This window comes from Dioscorea cayenensis, chromosome 16 (genome assembly GCF_009730915.1).
Source record: "Dioscorea cayenensis subsp. rotundata cultivar TDr96_F1 chromosome 16, TDr96_F1_v2_PseudoChromosome.rev07_lg8_w22 25.fasta, whole genome shotgun sequence".
In the NCBI taxonomy this organism is placed as follows: Eukaryota; Viridiplantae; Streptophyta; class Magnoliopsida; order Dioscoreales; family Dioscoreaceae; genus Dioscorea; species Dioscorea cayenensis.
The window spans coordinates 18,178,041-18,190,764 of NC_052486.1; the positions used below are offsets into that span (position 1 = coordinate 18,178,041).

Here is a 12,724-nt window from a genome sequence, read left to right on the forward strand (position 1 = left end):
ATTTTATTGAAAAGATCTGGAAGCACGATGGTTCATGGTTGTTTTTCACTTTCTTTAGTATTCTTTGTTTTATCGGGGCACTTTTATTTGATTTATTTTATTTTATTTACTTTGATTGATGAAAGGTTTTTGTTGGGAATAAAATCCCATTTTCAACGGCTTTGAACAGTATACCTAAATTTTTGAAGCAGGCCACATGCGATAAACACTTGAGATGGGCCATGTTAACTACCATTGAGAAAGCTAGGCAGGTTTGTTTAAATGAACTTCGGAACCAATCTTTTGATCTAGCAGTAAGTATTTTTAATTGTTGTGAATGATGAAGTGAAAGGGTGGTTGTCAGTTAAAACCAAGATTTAACTTTCATTTTGGTTTAAGTGTGGCCATATATGTTGATTTATTTCTCCTCTATTCATTAAACTAAAATAAAAAGGTAAATAAAGACGAAAGAGCTCAATCCTATATTGCCGGATGGATACTAACTAAATTTTGAATATAATTGAAACAAAAATATTAATAATTTGGTTTTCGTATGATTTTTTTTGGAGAAAATAAAATGGGAGAGGTTAACAAAAAGTATTTGTTTAATTTGTTAACCTCTCACTCTCTCACTCTAAGTGGGACTAAGGGGTGAATTTTTGGTTGTTTCAATGATTGCAAAAATAAAGCAGGGGCCCTATAAATTCGGCAGTGGACACTTGATTACGGATAGGAATCTCTCCCAGGCCTCTCAGGACTCCCAGGAGGATTTCCATTGGGTGGCGGTAAACCCCTTGACGGTGGTTTCAGGTCTGGGGTTCTTCGGCTCCCTCGGTTCACTATATACACGTTCATAAGCTACCTATTCTTTTGAGGAGAGAGAGATTTGTTGTTGGGGTTTACATTGTCAGGCGGTGGCCGGGGAGCTAATCATGCGTTTGATTTCATTTCATGGGGATTCTTTAAGCTTTGGATTTTTCGGTTTGATTTTCAATTTTTGATTTTTGTTTTAATTGTTGATCGATGTGATGTGATTTACGATTCATATTTGCGAGAGGGTTGTAGCTAGTGGGAAAGAATCGTAAGGCGTGTGTGCATAATGAAGGTAAATGTTTCTCTTGGCACCTGCGAAATCACGTTTGAGGTTGAAATCGCTCTTCCATCTCTCTTTCTCTACACTCTCTCCTGTGGAGTCAAAGCTAAGAATTTGAGGAGGGTTCATTAAAATTTTGATTCTCTTTTTCGGTCTGAAGTGGTTGTCGATAACAAGGATTTGAGCGACAGGTTGGCTGGTGATGGTGTTTAATCTTTATTGTTCCTAAATTTTCCACATGAGTCCTCGATTATATATATATTTTTTTTTTCTTTGTGAACCAATGATTGTTAACTCTTCGCTTCTTAGCGATATGTGAAGTTTGATTGTCATTTGCGGTGGCAATTGGCCAGCGTTTCCGCAAATATTATTTTATCAAGGGGAGTTTGCTCGATGGATGCGATATCGATCCTTAAAATGCACGTCAGGTCGAGTCCCTCAGTTCATTGCAGAATCGCGAGACCAAAGCTCACTCAATTTTATTTATCTTGCTGAAATTTGTGGTCTTGTGGTGATTGGCCGGGATGGTGAGCTCAAGTTGTTGCTCTAGGGACAACGTAGACAACAAGGAAAAGAGTGAGTGGGGCACAGTCCTATTGAGTCCGTCTGATTGATGCATCGCTGTGTTTTATAAATATTATTAGATTATCATACAGATGTTTTTCACGTGAAAATAGTATTGGGATGTTATCACTTTGTTTTATGTGTAGTGACTATATTTTGGTGGAATGCAGTGAGAAATTGATCTGGATTAGCGTTTTTCTTTCTTTTCAACTTTAGCCTTTTCTTGGTTGAAAGAGTGAAGTAAGGGAGTGGGAGGGAGACGGTGTACTGAGCCAGACGCTCATAGCTGATTAGTGAGTAGTGGCTGTATATATATATATATATATACATTGTCGATTGGTATTGTTGGTTTTGTTGTTTGCTAATTGCAATCAGGGATTGTAAATTTTGTTATGCTATGGTGATTTATTTTGGTTTGATTGTAAACTATTTGAATCATGTATTATCTAATAGAACCAATTTTGGAGGAAAATCAAACCATCTACGATTATGTTCTGATTTTGATTCCTCTTCTATTATCGACCTGTGAATAACTATATTACTATTATTTTGTCCTTTTCAATTTCCATTTTCATTATATATCCGTGATTTACTTATGTATTGTTGTTGTTTTCACCCTTGTGAATTATTATTATTATTATTCGCCATATTGTTATCCATATCATGGCACAAATTAGTATATTTGTGAAATGGTTCTAAATAGTTGTCTACATAGAACTCCTAGAAATGTTATAGTGATGAAGTTAAGTGTCTTCTCAAGGATGCAAGATTGATTAGTTAACTTCGTCTGTGGAGTTTGTGTTTTCAGCTTTTTCCTTTTCAAATGTTCATTTATCATAGCACATAAATTGTGCATATCTGTGAAAATGGTTCTAAATAGTTGTTCACATAGAACTCCTAGAAATGTTATAGTGATGAAGTTATGCTTCTCAAGGATGCAAGATTGATTAGTTAACTTGCTCGTGGGAGTTTGTGTTTTTCGAGTTTTTCCTTTTCAAATGTCTCATTTAATTAAAATTTAATATGATCTTATAGAATTGTCCATCTATTTTCCCGATTATTTTGAGCATGTACATATTAAGTATATAAACAAATTAATTCTACGGTGTGTGATGATGTTTCCATTCGCAGTCTTGTTAAGGTAATCGAATGTGTTAATTGTGTTGCTAATCACGGATTAGTTATGTATTATATATATTACAATATGATTTGATTAGCATTTCTACTGATAATATTTATAATTGAGGGAATGCTGGTGATAGTTTTTTTTTGTTTTTTTTTAATTTGGATTTGTGATTATATGGTTTGGCTTAAGTTATTATATGGTCTTTGGATTTGGATAGCTATCATTGATTTGAATTACTCATAAATGTATGTAACAAATAATTAATTACTCTAATTTTTAATTGAAAACCATTGACATGCTAAACAACCTATAAAAAATATTTATCACCTCGATTGTTTTGTTAGACTTCCAAGTTAAAATCAGTTGGGAAGTGCTCATTGTATTATCTAATAGAACCAATTTTGAGGGAAATCAACCATCTCGGCTGATTATTTTTCTCGATTTTGATTCCTCTTCTATTATTGACTCGTGAATAACATATTACTATTATTTGTCCTTTTCAATTTCCATTTTCATTATATATCCGTGATTTACTTAGTTGCTATGCAATTTGAGTGTATATCTTCAACAAGGTGGGTTCCCTTTGTTGTGTGATTTTTGTGTGGTATGATTTATTCCTTTTCTGTTATGACTTCTGAGATCCTATCATAGGAATCATGGCTGAATTTTATGTGCTTATCGAAAACATTGAAGGGATATGTTTGGAACCAATGCAAAGACATTGAGAGGTTTTGTTTGAGGGACCAAAGGGCACATCTAATCTCTCAGGATCTCTAATAGGGTGGTGATCTGCCATGGCATGTTTGCTCAGGATAGGTTGCAGGGTATTGCATTTTCCACCAAACTTTCTGAAACAGTGAGAATAATGTGAAAGAAGACACGTAATGGAATGGTGAAACAGAGAGAATGGTGAAAGTTTTTTCTCTTTGTTACACTTAGACAATGCATATGCGCCTGCACACACACACAAAACACTAGAGTCTAAATTAGGAAAGGGATAAATTAAATTGCTGTAAACAAGCTAAATATATGCATATTCGAAGGACTTCCTATTCGTAACACTTTTCAAGATATGTTCTAATGGAAAAATTTCCTAATCATTTGTCAGAAATTTTGGTTAGGCTGATGTTCTGACACAGGATAGAGCCCTTGTCAACTACATGGTTGATCTCCATGTGGCAAATAATCATTTCAACTAATGGTTTGAGAGGAATTCATTGGAATATTATAAAGGTTAGGGAAGGATGTTCAGTTGGTAGAAGTGAGTCGGTATTGGGGAGACTAGCTGGATGGGCCATTGCCATTAAAATCAGTCAAACTTAGGAGATGGAAAGAAGATGCTGTGGTTGCCGGTTAAGCAGGATTTGGAAGTAAAAGATGTTCAGTTGGTGGAGGTGGTTAGAAATAAGTGATGCACTGTAATTTTTTCTAAATTAGTTTCTATATATATTTTTGGTAGTGTCTCTTATTTTGGAGAATGTGCATTCATTTTGATTTCAAGTTTTACTTGTTAGATGCATAGCAAGATAAACAACAACCCAAGAAGTGAACTAGGAATTTGATAATTCTAGAAACCCAAAAAAAGTCATAGAATTACAAAATAGAGATTACCACATCATAAAGCAAACAAAAAGATTATGGCTACCTTTCAAACTAAACTGGGGAAACACCTAGTAAGTGACAAGACAAAAATAACCATGAATAGTTAATACTATTTCCATTGTTTAACATTACTTATCTTCATCACTGTGTAAACTAAAGAACTGGACATGACTTATTTGAATCCTGTGGATTTATTTTTTAACCTTTTTTCTTTGTAGTCACTTAAATGCCTTACTGATCCTTTTGTGTTGAAAAGAACTTACTAAAAATTGGCCATTTTGATGTTTGTGATAATTTTTAGTTTATTGCAAATGATTTCGACTTCAACTAATTATTTAAATTTATTATTAAAAACTTCATATTTGTCAGGCTAAAAGCCAAGAAATTTACTTTTGAGTATCATTTTTTTTTATGTTATGTTATCATTCCCAATGTATGATCTCAAGTCACTGTTCAATGCAATCCTTAAGAAGCAAGGAGATCTATTGTGTAACTTAAAGTGATTGTGGATCTCGATTATTAATTAACTATTCAACATTACGCTTTAGTTCCTTACATATATAACCTCATGACCGATTTACGGTATGTTCTGCAGATTATTGGGTTAGATTGTAGTGAAAGCAATACTGTTCTCGCTAAGGTTAGTTTGTCTATATTGAAAGTGTGATGTGTTGTAGGATAAGATCTTTATTCTAGAAAGTATGTTAACTTTTGGATTATGTTGTATATTATTGTGTAAGAATTCTTGGTGATTTAATCTCTCCTGTAGGAAGGAATAGGTATAGCGAGGATTCCGAAAGTGCCATTATTAAAAGATTCCTCCCCAAAAGGATACTGCTTAGGAATCCCTTAAGGACGCTTATATTTGATAGGTACTTCGTTGGATATGCTTTATAATCTTCATCTTTCATTTGCTCATCTTAGCATGCATGGTTATTTATATCGTTATCTATTTAATAAGGGATTATTTATTTGTGAGTATATATATATATATATATGCACGAAATTAATTAATAAGGTGTAAATAAAGGTTAGATTGGGTTGAAATGAAATAAATAAACCCATGTTTTCTTTAAATATAAAAAAGTGCACATGTCTCATTGAAAATGGCGACTTCAACATCTTTATGATTGTGCTATAGATGGATGATTTTTTCGCTGTTTGGCTTCATGGTGCCACATGTTCTTAAGGTTGTTTCTCTCCTTATTTTATAGTTGTTTTTAATTTTCAGTGGACGATATATGTATATAGCATTGCCTTCTCTTTATGTATTTGGTATATTTTTAATGAAGTAGTGATTTATCTATTTTATAATAAAAATCATTGTCTTGCCTCTACTTTCTTTGGTGTGGACCGCACTGACCTTTGTCCCTCAATGTGTCTTTATATTTGTCTTTATATTAGCCTTAATTTTTATTGTTATTTTTACTACTTTGAATAACTACAATCAAGATATTCTATGTTCATCATATGTTTCATTTGGATTGGTTGTTTTATTTAGTTTATATGAAAGAAAAACGTTTGGTTATTGATTTTGGTTCAAGTCTAAGATTTAAACTCTTTGACTTTGAGAACTTGTGTGCACGCTAAGTTCCTGTATATATTATCTGCATGTATGTGTATATATTATCTTCATTTGGACTTGATTATGTTTATATATAGGGAAATGGGACGAAAGCGTGTTGCATCATATTTTCATTCTAATTCTAAGCGAAATACTTCTCCGACTCCATCTTCTCGTCCATCTACTGGGAAAGTACCTTTAAATCCCCGGCGAACTACGAGCTCAGGATCTCATTCTTCAGCTACTCATGGGCGTACAGGTTCTCGAGGCTCCTCGCAACATGTTGATACACGAGCCTATATTCCAAAATATGTCCCACCTCCGAACAATGAGGTCCCACCTACTGATGAGGCCCCCGATGATGTTCAAATGAATCCTGAAGATGATTCTGACTCGGAAACAAATGAATCCCTTGAGGAGGTTACAGAGGCACATGATGGTGGCACGATGCAGAAAACTTTCATCATCCCGTCAAGCCTACAGTAAGATTACTTATTTATTATTTTATTATTATATAGGCTTTATTGATATATTTAAACCTTATAATTTTTCCTTTTGTAGTAAGAAATCTGTGCTTGATATCTTGAAAAGAATTTTAAAGAAGTACTACACCGCACCTTGGAACACATGGAAAGAAGTGTCCAATGATGGTTACCTATGTTATTGGCAACAGTTTCAGGTATATCTTTTTTTAAGTATTTTTTAATTAGTTTTTTGTAATTTATTAATTTCTTATAAGTTTAATTATCTATTGTAGTCCCATTTTACTTGGCAACCGCATGATGTTGGAGAAGTGGAAAAAATGTTTAACAAGAAGGCTGCTGAGTGGTTGCGGAGAAATCTAGGTCATGCTTGGGAGAAGCGAAAAAGACCAGAATGGATTAGGCACAATGTCTGGGAGCAGTTGTTATTGATTTGGAATGATGCAAAATATAAAAAATACTGTGAGAAGAATAAAAAGAGCCAGCAGTCGAAAACTGAGGGATCTACAACAATTTATCATGGTGGTTCCATCTCTATGATTGAACATAGAGATAGACTAGTAAGTTTTTATTAAAAAATTTTGCTCAGTAAATTTTCATTTTTGCTCTCTATGATTGAACATAGAGATAGACTAGAATGATAATAATATGATATATATTTCCTCGCTATTTTGTTTCCTGAATTGATGCCTTGATGAATTAATTCTTTAGCATGTTTAATTAGAAGTTTCATTGAATGCATTATGAAGTATAAACAAAGAAGTAGGTGCTCAAAACAGTGCATGGTTTAGCAAAACAAATAATTCAGCAATCTATTAACTGTTTGATTTAATGTATGACTCTTGTCCCATGTTGCTCACATTAAGACCGTACATAAAAAACATGTTCTATCATTATTTAGCTCTCTTAAAGTCCAAACAAACAACAAGAGTTGTTGCCTAATGCTTGCCATTCCTGTTTCTTTTTATTTATTATTTTTTTTTTTGGGATTGTTAATTATGTGAAAGATATTTTTGATTCTGAAAGACAATGTGAGCTTAAAGTTGATGCATGATGAGTGGGATATGAGTCATAAGTGTGGCCTTTTTTTGGTATTTTGTTTTCTCTTGGTAGTACCATATGAGCTCATTGTGCATCTCCTCCTAGCCTTTCTAAAGCACAAGTAAGAGCACATAAGATCAAAACTAGTGCCTGTAGGGAATTGTCCCTAAGCTATAATTCCTATAAATGAAACTCTAAAACTAAAAATTAAAAGATAGAGAGAATGGAATGAATTTTGCCCCTAGACATTGAGTAATAAAAATTAAAAGATAGAGAGAATGGAATGAATTCTGCCACTAAACATTGAGTGAGAGAGTGAGTGAGAGAGAGAAAGAGAGAGAGAGAGAGAGAGAGAGAGAGAGAGAGAGAGTTGAAATTGAGTGCATGAATGAATTGAGAGGTTCCAAATGCTCATGTGATAGCGTATGCAAGGATTTTAATTATTTTATTAAAAAAACTAATTTTATTATATATATACTGTTTGATAGAAAACTTGAAAGGGTGCACATGATAATGAATTTAAAATTTTTCATTTAGATGGAACCACCATGGTGCCCTTGGTTTCACAATTTTGCTCAGTAAATTTTCATTTTTTTTCTTAATATATACATTTAAAATTTTTCTACTAGCTAACTATTTACACATGTGTATATATATATATATATATATTTTAGGAAGCCAAATTAGGCCGCAAGGTATTCATAGTGGAGGCTTTTAAAGAAGTTTATCAAAAGTATGATGGGAGTTGGAATGAGAAGGCGGCCCAATTAGCACATGTATGTGTAAAATTAAATTTTATTCTTAATTACTTAATACTTTGTTTATCATAACATATAAATAATGACTAACTTTATATTATGTAGGAGAAATTTGTCAAAGCTCGCCAAGACGTATTGGCTAGAGAAGGCCAGGGGGTACAAATTGATGATGATAAACTATGGTGGGACATATTCGGGGTTGCAAAAAATCGATGTTATGGCATGGGAAACCTTGTTGAGGAGATAGCTTATGATTATTCTCATTCGTAATCGCAACGGTCTACTTTGGGAACTCAACAATCTATGCCTTCTATGCCTCCAGAGGTTATGAGTAAGTTGGAATTTTTAGAGAAAGCATACGAGGAGCAGAAGCAGCAGAACCAGTACATCATTTCTCTATTAGAATCTCGAGGTATTCAGGTAAACTTTGAGAAAACTGCTCGTACTTCTCATGCTCCTGCCAGGACCGGAGAGTCTGCTTCCCATGCCCCTCACACTTCAGAGGATGTTGAACAGCCTCAGCCTATCGATGATATTGCAACAAAATGAATGTGGTGTTTTGGATTATTACATTAGATACTTGGATTATTACATTTTGGACTATTACATTTTGTATTTGTTTGTTGTATTGGATGTTTGAACTATTATATTTTGTAATTCATTGTTATTCTAGATATTTACCCATCGGATTGGTTATTTTGAAAAATATTATAAAAGTTATTGTTCAGGATTGTAAATTAGGCTTTAAAACAGGTTTGTGAAATAATTAAAAAATTATTATAAATAATCATGGTTATGAATAATTAATTTGCGATAATAAAATTGTGTCGCATAATATCTCACTGAGATGCAACACAATTTGCAACAATCGAAATGTGTCTCAAATTTTGTTGCAAAACATCGCACATATTTGCAACACAATTTGCGACACAAAAAAGTTTTGCGACAAACAAAATAAGTAACAAAATTTGGTGCAAAAAGACTCAATATTTGGAACACAATTTGCGACGCGTAAAGTTTTGCGACAATTAAAATAAGTCGCAAAGAATGTTACAAAAAGTCTCAAATAATTGCAACATTTATTGTGACACAGAAATTGTGTTGTAATAAATTGTCGCATATTGTTGCAAATTGAATGGCAAATATTGTTTCAGAAGATCCATGAATTGCGATGAAATTTGCAACGTTTTTATTTTATGTCGCAAAACCTGCGACACAATCTTCAAAAGTGTCGCAAATATTTGCGATATCAGAAAGGCGACACATTTTATTGTGTCGCAGATTATGTTGCAAATTGCGATCTGCGACACATTTTTGATCTTTTGTGTCGCAAATTGCGTTTTTTGTTGTAGTGTTAAACCATTCGTTGTCCTTGAACGGTTTTAGGAATGAAGATCATTGTTAATCCTTATCGAAAGACCCCACTTACACTATCATGTAGCACTTCACTTAAAGCTAGTGGCTTTAGACTTTGGAGATCCCAATGAGCTCCCAACTCCCAATTAGCACATCCATGAATAATTCTCCCCACCCCTCCAAAAGCCATTTTTTAGATTCTCCTGCTTTCCTTTGTCCTCGTCATCAAATAAATCCAATTGCTTTTCATGCCCAACAAGTTAAGATAAAAGAACTAAAATGTACATTTCCTAATTACAAAATGTATGTACCTTCTCTACCCACCTTCACACATGATAAAATGTGTTCCCCAAGCTTTGAATAAGGCCAAAATATAGATCTTTATTAACGTATCATTAATTGAATTTAATATAATTAAGGCTAAAACTATATTTATCACAATATTTTGTTCTAATCTATTTTTTAATAAAAATAAATAAATCACCATTTTATATAAAGCAATTACATACCATCAATTACATCATATTAAAGGAAGAGATAAAGAGTAGACATAAAATAAGTAGAAAACCAAAATGGATAAGTACCATGTATGAGAAAACACGACATAATCCACAAAGAGTGAAAAAAATCTGAAACAAAACTAAATATTAATATAATTAATGTATTTTATCTTATTCTTCATCATTTTGACATACATTCAAAAATATTTGATAAATTTGTCTATTTCTTTATTTAAAATATTTTTTACTGTTTTCAAAATATATAGTTTAACAAATGCTAATATGACCACTAAAACTTTTGTTAAATATAACTCCCCGTATAAGGTGTCTTAAAGGCTCATGAATGACTTTAAATTAAATAATCTTAAATGCAGTACTGTAAACCTTGTTTCACTCTTTGTTATAAATTATGTTTTTCTTTCTAATTTGAGAATTATTTTTAGAGTCAATATTTCATAGTTTGTTAAATCTTCTTGTATTAGCTATGCATATCCTTTTTTTTATAAAAATAAATAAATCATACTTCTGTTAAATAAAATGAAAGCAGTAACATAATGTTGGTAATAATAACATATAAGAAAGTGCTATCAGATTAGGAAATAAATAACAAGCATTGGTGATACCCTAAAAGCATTAATGGGTGTAGGAGATTGTCCATTTAAGGTGGTATGCTACTATGAAACCAGATACATGTCATGCTCTTTAATCTTCTCAATTAGTCCCCACACAACCATACAATATAATCAGCTCAATGAATGATCCCTCTAGCTAACCCTTTATATTAACACCAAGCTCTCCCTCACCATCCCTCACAGTACCCCTTCTGTTCCACCATCCAATTATGTCTCTCCTCTTCATATCATCCCCTGAACACTGTGCTAACAAAGGCCTGAACATCAAGAAACTCAACAAGAAGATCCTTTATGGCCTCTCCACCTTCATCTTCTCCATCTTCTCCTTACTCCTCTTCATATATTTCATCCTTCACCCTTCCAACCCTCAATTCTATCTAAAAAACACCAATCTCTACCAACTTACTAGCCTCTCAAACTCCACCATTGATATCACCTTAATGTCAAAGAATCCCAACTCTCATGTCGGCATTTACTACGATAAACTCAATGTTTACACCACATACAAAGGCGAAGAAATCACCGATATTTCCGAGCTTCCTCCCTTCTACCAAGGGCAAGGAGAAACCAGCTTCTTGTCCACCTCCATGCAAGGAAGTGGCATGACAGTCAGCACATCTCTTGGTTATGAGTTTGGCCGTGACCGGAGCTCCGGCAAGCTTCTTCTTGGGGTGAAGCTTGATGGACGGCTACGATGGAAAGTGTGGTTCTGGGTTTTTGGGAGGTACCCTTTGCATGTTTCATGCACTGTAGTAATTAGTTTCAGGCCTGGAGACAATGCAGGGATTTTGAGTGCAAGTGCTCAAGGGACACAGTGCTCCACTGATGTTTAATGAAAATTAGGGAAACTGAAATGAATAAAGCCATATTTGGTCACTAGCTTCTGTTTTTTGTTCATGTGTGCTAGTTTTTATTTATGTATTTTTAAAATGTTTGATATAGTTTAGAGCCCAGGTGCATCTTCATCACATTTTCACAGCCAGCCGAGAGGTTTATCTTGCGCTTAATGGTAACCATCATGATCCTAATATTCCTGTCTTAATCATCAATCAGTGGATTTTGGCTATCAATTCCTTGCTTAATAGCGTGGGCAATCCTCGCATACATCAAGTTAAGTTCCTGCTGAATGGATCAATCCGGCCAACAAACTGGCAGTCCAAGACAAAAATCTTCATACTATCACTCTTTATCAGGGACCTCCCAAATTGGATCATGAATAGCTTCTACAATGTTGGATTCCAATTCTAATTCTTACTATTTCTTTCTCCTGTTGTATTTGTTTTCTGCATTTTGTTCTTGTCTTGTTATTTATTTTTGTTTCGGTTTGTAACTTTAAGACAATTGTAGACTTTTTTTTTATTAATAAAATATCTCTGTGAGTTCCTTCCAAAAAAAAAAATTAATATAGCTCTTATATTTTGTTTTTCTATTTATTTTAATTTTTGTATTTTGAAAATATTCATTGTAGTCGTGGTTTAATTTAACATATGAGCTCATACACATATGTCATTCTAAAATATTTTAATTTTTTTTTAAAAACTTATGAAATTATATAGAACAAAGTTTTACCAATGTTTTAGACTATATTACCATTCACTTTGGCTCTAAATTTTATGTTGACCAGGGAAAAATTGAATAAAATGATCATTTTTTTTTCGCTTGTACTAGTGGTTGTTAAATTTATTAACGTTAAAAATGTGTGGATGTAAATGAACAATTAAAATTTTTTGAAAGTCCTTATGAATATTGAGCATACAATGATAAAACTAGCTTTATTCCATCAAAAAAATCTAAGAAAAAGCCATCCACATCCTTGTAAGCTCATGGTAAAGAATAAATTTAACAAAAAGCCATCCACTTCCTTGTAAGTTCATGGTACATTAATTTCATGTTCCCAGGATGAAATGTGCCTAAAATTTTTAATACAAAATTGTTGGATTAAATACAAAAAGTTGATCAATCATCCCTAGTCCCTACAATAGAAAAGTTGGTATATCATTTCTCTCATAAGTTAAAGATTGAGGGTT

General features: G+C 33.1%; 1 protein-coding gene across 1 annotated transcript; it reads left to right on the forward strand.

The window, feature by feature from the left end:
• Positions 1 to 10,853: 10,853 nt before the first annotated feature.
• LOC120279479 (NDR1/HIN1-like protein 26) lies at positions 10,854 to 12,028 on the forward strand. Its single transcript, XM_039286413.1, has one exon. The coding sequence runs from the start codon at positions 10,907 to 10,909 to the stop codon at positions 11,528 to 11,530; it is 624 nt and encodes a 207-aa protein (XP_039142347.1). The 5' UTR covers positions 10,854 to 10,906; the 3' UTR covers positions 11,531 to 12,028.
• The last annotated feature ends 696 nt before the right edge of the window (positions 12,029 to 12,724 follow it).

What these genes read in the sequence shown, in the direction of transcription:
- LOC120279479 (XM_039286413.1), top strand. Translation starts at nt 10,907, where the DNA reads ATGTCTCTCCTCTTCATATCATCCCCTGAACACTGTGCTAACAAAGGC.